Source organism: Penaeus chinensis, chromosome 17 (assembly GCF_019202785.1).
Source record: "Penaeus chinensis breed Huanghai No. 1 chromosome 17, ASM1920278v2, whole genome shotgun sequence".
In the NCBI taxonomy this organism is placed as follows: domain Eukaryota; kingdom Metazoa; phylum Arthropoda; class Malacostraca; order Decapoda; family Penaeidae; genus Penaeus; species Penaeus chinensis.
The window spans coordinates 15,015,724-15,023,223 of record NC_061835.1 but is presented as its reverse complement, the minus strand read 5'-3'; the positions used below and the strand labels follow the sequence as shown (position 1 = coordinate 15,023,223).

The following is a 7,500-nucleotide window of genomic DNA, read 5'->3' as shown; positions in this document are numbered from 1 at the left end:
AATATATATTTATTTATTTACACACACACACACACACACACACACACACACACACATATATATATATATATATATATATATATATATATATGTATGTATGTATGTATGTATGTATGTTTATATATATATATATATATATATATATATATATATATATGTATATATGTATATATAAATGTGTGTGTCTGTGTGTTTGTATCTATGTGTATGTGGATGTTTGTGTGTGTGTGTGTGTTTATATATATATATATATATATATATATATATATATATATATATACATACATATATATACATATATACGTAAGTATGTATGTATGCATGTATGAAAATTCCAAAATCCATCATTGGCGTTCCTGTCTCGCCTTTCCACTTTCAAGATAATTTACACGCAATAAAAAAAAGATCGTTACAAGCTGATATCGGGGAGGTTAATAATGTTATCACTAGATAACATTTTTCTTATCTATTGGTGCTGCTCTCCCTGCCACTTGCGCTCCGAGTGGTTTTGAGGATGGACCCTGACTCACTACAGGTGGAGGCGTTTGGAGGAAGACTTGCTCCACTGTATTAAGACTTATACTGTGCCCTTCTGGAGGAAAGCTTTATATTGTGTACTTTTGGTGGAAAGGTTTATACTGTGCACTGAGACTTAGATTGAATTCTCTTGAAGGGGAAAAAAACTGTTTACTAAGGATCTGATTCAGTTTATTTCCGAATATTACGAAGCAAGGCACGATAGCATATGGGTTTCAGATATTTGAGGTGGAAAAGTGAAATAAAGTTAATAATAGTGATATCCTTGTGCATGTGTCTACATCTCTGTAACTGTATCGTTGCTGGAGAAGCCTCTTAACTAAATAAGTATAATCCTTCATTCAGTAAAGGATGTATTTAAATAAAAAAAAATTTAAAAAATGATTGAATGATAGATAATATAAATGCGTTAATCGTTATCTGCGCACCTGCCGAAGTGGCCTTTACTCTACCGAGACAAGAAGAAGCAGGGATCGGAGCATTATAGCCATGGGCGGAATGCTCGTAAGTCAGTTATTTTGTCTGTTTTTATAACTGGTTATAAATGTTGAGAATATGAAAATAATATACATATTTGATCTCTGATATAAAACATAACTAAAATGTTATCACACAGACGTACGGGGGCGTTCCCAGACACACACACACACAAAGAGAGAGAAAGAGATAATGTGTGTGAGAGAGAGAGAGAGAGAGAGAGAGAGAGAGAAAATGCGAGAGAGAGAGAGAGAATGCGAGAGAGAAAGAGAGAATGCAAGAGATAGATAGATAGATAGATAGAGAGAGAGAGAGAGAGAGAGAGAGAGATAGAGAAAGATAGAGAAAGAGAGAGAGAGGGAGAGAGAGAGAGAGAGAGAGAGAGAGAGAGAGAGAGAGAGAGAGAGAGAGAGAGAGAGAGAGAGAGAGAGAGAGAGTTAGATAGAGAGAGAATACGAGAAAGAGAAAAAAATGCGAGAAAAAGAGAGAGATAGAAGCAGAGGTTCTGAATGAATGTCTACTGACCCACCAAGAGAGCTAAAACCTTCCCTGGGAACATTTCCCTCAGGTTCGAGCCATCGCAGCGGGAGACGTGTTGGCCAGCAAAGCAGCTCTGGACCAAGGGGCGTCTCCCGATGGCAATAAAAACGACGCAAAGAAACCCATCCACCTCGCCACTGAACAGGGTTCTCTGGCGATCGTAGAGCTGCTGTGTACTAGGGGAGCTGACGCTAACGTGCGAGATCTCTCCAATGCGGGTAAGTGGTCGGATTTTCGGGGCATTTGGTGGGTTATGAACTGATGTGGAATTTCCTTTTCGTGATCTTTATGTTTTGTCTTCGTAGGGAGAACACCGCTACATATTGCTATTAGAAAGAATTCCCCTGACATCGTGAAGTTGCTTCTTGAGAAACAGGCAAGACCGAATGTGACAGACGGGACAGGTAGGTTAAGCTCGAGGTCGATGAGAACTGCACTTTGAAGTCACTTAGCTTGAAATAATGATAATTTTACTGGTAAAAATAATGACAATAATGATTACTATAATATTAATACCAGAAACATTAATGATCATTATTATAGTAGTAATAATGACATTAATGATAATAATAATTATAATCATAATGACATCATAATGATGATAATAGTAGTAATAATAATAATAATAATGATAATTAAAACAATAATACAAAAATAATCATCAAGTATAGCACATTTTAGGAAAAGCTAGTCTTGAGAAAAATAACAATAAAACAAAAAATCAGATCCAACTCATTACTGACTTTTCCAGTTGTTGACTGTCTCTCATCTTGAGTAACAAACTAACATGCTCCAATCATTCCCTTTCAATTTGCAACATATGGAAATGTATTGAGTGGAATAGGTATACAAAGACGCCTCACATTTTGGACAAAGCTTTATAAAATGAATGTAAACCAGCCACGGCGTTTTGCAGGAGCGACCCCTCTTCACACCGCCATAGAGATGAATGATATCACTTCTGCCGGTCTTCTGCTGAAATATAAAGCCAATGTGCATTTGAAAGACGAATCACGTGAGTACTGAAGCATCATTATTCTCCAGCGTGTCTCTTATTAACAGGATATTAACATATGTATTTTCCTTAAACTAGACTTTCTTCAGTGTATGTATCATAACCACAAAGCAATATTTAAATGCAACAAATCTATGTAATTCACATAGTTCTGACAGAGATGCAATGTCGAAACAAAGATTACATATTCTGGATGCTGGAACTAACACAAACACATACACACACGCACACATATATATATAATTTTATATAAACAGACACATACACACTCATACACACACACACAAATAAACAAACACACACTCACAAACAAACACACACAAGTACATCTTATATATATATACACACACATATATGTTGGTATGTATAAATTTAAGTTGTAGGTTGTTCTCGGGGGAATCATAAGCAGGTTAAGTAGAGCCAGTGATGCCACAAACATTTTTTTTATATATCATACGTTTCGGAACTTAACACCATCATCAGAGATCCAAAAAGAAAAAAATAATATAAAAATAATGTGTCCATAAATTGGTGTTACTATAACATGAATTCAAGAGAACAATGGTACATATACGCCAGCACAAGTACAAAATAAACACACGCATATATATGTGATGTGCGTGTGTGAAAACATGTGCATAACACATATACATATATATTCACTGATAATTTGATGAGAAGCAGCTGCATTGATCACTTGTGTCATGAGTTAGGATCACTTTACGGATGACTTTCAAGAACATTTGTAATCAGTTAGTGTCACTTATATGCATAAGTCTCCGGACTAGTACAGTGGTACTAAGTTGCAATTGTCGCCTGGAGGTTCCTGCTGTGTCTGGACACCACGGCGGGTAAGGACTAAACTCAATCGAGTCAGCACCAGCTGACACACGTTAGCGAGTCGGCATTAGTCGACACAGGCCGGGCTCCCCTCATGGGCATAGCCCGGGCGGCGCTCAGCTTAGCATATACTTATCCTTATCCTTATATGCATATAAATATATATGCAAACAAATATATATATATATTTTTTTTTTTTTTCAATGTTCTGATTAACTACCAACCGAATAAACACCACTATTTATATTTGTATTGCATACGCATCTGTCCACTATTAATATGGCGAGGAACTCCCAAATCCAGTATGCCCTGACCCAATTTTGACCAATTCACCTTCTCCTTCCGCATGTTTTACTTTTTCAACTACAGCTGATTGTATTAACTGCAGTTTCAAGTATATGAGAACGATCCACCAGAAGCAGTTGAAATATATTTTTCTCACGAGATCTATTCTTTTCATTTAGCTTGGTCAGTTGGAATCTTCCAGAGAAGTTAAGTAAAAGTGGTATTAATAATTCTAGACATATTAAAACTAATAAAGCTATATATTATCATCTTTAGGGCATTCATCTTAATAGGAGCATTATCTATTCCACAGATAACTTACCACTCCATATTGCTGTGAGAAAAAATAACTGCGAGATCGTCAAAATGCTATTGAATGCAGGAGCTTCAGTGCATATTGTGGATGCATCAGGTAGGTGCATGAGTGACTCTGAGTAGACAGGCTGAAAATGGTGAACTGTATGGAAACCTTTTTAACGATTTGTTCGTATTGTTTCCGAGGATATTTAGAGAACGCTGGTACTTTGAAAGTCACAAAGAGTATGTTGAATCCGCTTGTAACGTCAAAATATATACATTTGTCTATACCTTGAGCTGACATCATACTTAGCCATCATAATAATACTATCATTGCCAACGATAGAAATTATGATGAGGAGGAGGAGGGCAATGAAAACAACAAGAGTAATGATGATAGTTCACAATATAACTGCCTTTAACATCACTGTATCATCACCAATATCATCATTCCTACGTATCCTTTCACCCAGGCGACTGGTTGCTTCACGTGGCCGCAAGGATCGCGTCCACTAGAATATTGGAGAAGTTGAAAGAGAAAGGATGCGAAGTAAACAAACGCAACGCAGATGGGTCGTCGCCACTGCATCTGGCTGCTGAGTCGGGCAACCTGGAGGCAGTCAAATGGTTCACGCACAATGGAGCAAAAATCGACGACCTGGATGGGAAGAAGAAGACACCGGAGGACAGAGCAGTGGGAGCGCAGCAGAACCGTGTGGTGCAGTGGATAAATGGCCATACGGGTCTGAGAGCAGAGGTAAGTGACTGCTTTGTTCATAAATCTTATACAGTGAACAGTGTCGTTTGGTATAAAAATGAAGGGAAAAGGGCATATAGAACACGATGGATGTTCAGGTACTGGTGAAATAGTGCCCGATTTGTCTGCACCGATTTTAGTATTTAGTATGTATATGCCGCATTATTTCTAGGCTAAAACCTACCTATATATAAGAGGTTCATTATTTAGCTGTGACAGAACTCAAAACTCTTCGTGAAGTTTGCTTTTGCGTTTCAACCGCTTACTACTGCAACATCTTGAATGAATAGAAGTCAGATATCCAGATGCCATAGCTGAAATATTACTCCTAAGATTTCCGGTGACCAAAGTAGTGTTTATGAGGTCAGCTGATCAGCCACGTGGACGAAAGTGGGTTACAGGACAATGGTCAGAAAATAAACTGCATTTTACTCTCTGATATTCTTGTTCTCAATCTAGCCTGCGAATGTAGCTGTGCTCAACTGTAGCACTCACACCAGCCTTGAATTTCAAAACCAGAACTTCGAAAAGACTGGAGGTACGAAAAGAAAGCTGATATTCTGTGTAGATCAACTGCTTCGGAACAAGTTGGCGATCGGGAGGTGTTCCAATAAGGGGAGGGGGGGGGGGTTACTAACGTCTTCTCTGATGTCCGATCGAAACGGAGAGAAACGTTTATACTTTATAACGTTGCAGTCTTTTGAATGTAAACAGCTTGATAATACTAATTGCTCTGGTATGTTAATATCCTTTATTTTTATCAACGCATAGAATTGTTACCGAAAGAGTCCGGGTCCCTCCTCCTCGGGGCTTTCCATGTTCCTTTTCTCTCCACAGCGGGCGAAGGTCAGTCGCATTTTAGTCAAGGGCGACGTGGAGGCCCTGAGGCAGCTGATACCACACCATGACATAGACGCCCTCTGTGCCAAGGGAAATAATAAAGGTAACAACTTCTTCTTGGCGAAGGAAATTCCGAGAGAAATCGCCAACCTGAATTCCTCAATAAGATTGTATAAGGTGTAGTGTCTAATAAGGCACGTGGAGCGGCGTAGTTTCCCCCCAATCTTGTGTGTGGACACCGAAGGCTATGAATGAATCTAACTGCCCATGGTATCGAAAAAAAAAAGTGTGGGATTAAACTAATCAAATATATATATGAATATAAATGTGTAAATAAATAAGTATATATATATACATATATATAAATATATATACATGTATATGTATATATATATATATATATATATATATATATATATATGAAAAGGAAAACTGCCACAATAAGAAATAAAAATGAACCGTAAAGTTTCGAACTCTTCACGAGTTCCTGATCAGACGAATAATGAACCGAAATGGAACGTGGAGAGTTCGGAACGTCACGATTAATTTTCATTTCTTATTGAGGCTGTTTTCCTTTTCATCTTCGTGTACACGTTACAGTGTTTATGTTCATGTATATGTATATGTATATGAATATATATACATATATATACACACATAGATAGATAGATTGATAGAAATACGTATATATATATATATTTTTTATTATATACTTATATCGATCTATCTATGTATCAATATGTATATGTGTGTGTGTGTGTGTGTGTACGTGTGTGTGTGCATATGTATGTATTTATACCTATGTATATGTTGTATACTTATATACTTATATATCTATACATATATATATATATATATATATATATATATATATATATGATATATAAATATATATGTGTGTGTGTATATATACTTTATATACTGTATATGTTAAATACTTTTATACTTATATATATGTATATACATGTATATATATATCGAGATCGATTAGGATTCGACACCCCGTGAAACACCGCTCGCTACAGGCTGAAAGGGGACTGCTATTTGCTCAGTCCTTCTAAGAAACGAAAGAACAGAATCGCAAGATCCTTTTAAAACCAAAAACATTCAATTTTCAGACCCAACGCGTCATATACGTCATATATATATATATATATACCAATAATGTCCACAGGTCTTCGCGCGGTCCACTACACTGCGATCGGAGGCCACGTGAAGATGCTGGAGGTCCTGAAAGAGAGCGAGTTTGACCTCCAGGCCGCCACTCAGCGAGGCTTGACGGCGCTCCACTACGCTGTCAGGTACAATCACCTGGACGCCGTCAAGTGGCTTGTCACAGAGGCTGGCTTGAGGGCTTCCCTTCGTGACATGAACGGCAACAGCGCCCTGGACATGGCGGGACAAGCGAAGAAAGAGCATATACAGGAGTATCTACGAAGGGTGAGACAGATAGTTGTAGAAAATGACTTACATGTATATGTTGGGTGTGTGTGTGTACGTGTGTGTGTATGTGTGTGTGTGTGTGTGTGTGTGTGTGTGTGTGTGTGTGTGTGTGTGTGCGTGTGTGTGTGTGTGTGTGTGTGTGTGCGTACAGGAGAGGTGTTGGGGTAAATTTTCAAAATATTACTTTTATGTATACATATACACACACACACGCACATACACACATACCCACACAAACACACACACACACACACACACACACACACACACACACACACACACACACACACATATATATACATATACATATACAGTTATATATTCTTTCAGAATTGTTGTCTCCAATATGTTAAACGAAAAAAAAAAAAAAAATGAAAACAACTACTGTCCCTTGACATGAATCAGGAAACCCGAAGGAAACCTCCAACCTGAGTTAATTACTAATATTTTACTGAAGGATAGCCTGAGT

The 7,500-nt window shown here is 37.6% G+C and overlaps 1 protein-coding gene across 1 annotated transcript in view; it reads left to right on the top strand.

Annotated features, from left to right (window-relative positions):
* The window catches only part of LOC125034065 (putative ankyrin repeat protein RF_0381), a 35,528-nt gene that overhangs the window by 3,433 nt on the left and 24,595 nt on the right, over positions 1–7,500 (top strand). The window contains exons 4-10 of the mRNA XM_047625707.1: positions 1,583–1,772; positions 1,860–1,958; positions 2,471–2,569; positions 4,008–4,106; positions 4,465–4,748; positions 5,586–5,691; positions 6,763–7,028. Coding sequence (XP_047481663.1) covers positions 1,583–1,772; positions 1,860–1,958; positions 2,471–2,569; positions 4,008–4,106; positions 4,465–4,748; positions 5,586–5,691; positions 6,763–7,028 — 1,143 coding nt within the window. The remainder of the gene's footprint in view (positions 1–1,582; positions 1,773–1,859; positions 1,959–2,470; positions 2,570–4,007; positions 4,107–4,464; positions 4,749–5,585; positions 5,692–6,762; positions 7,029–7,500) is intronic.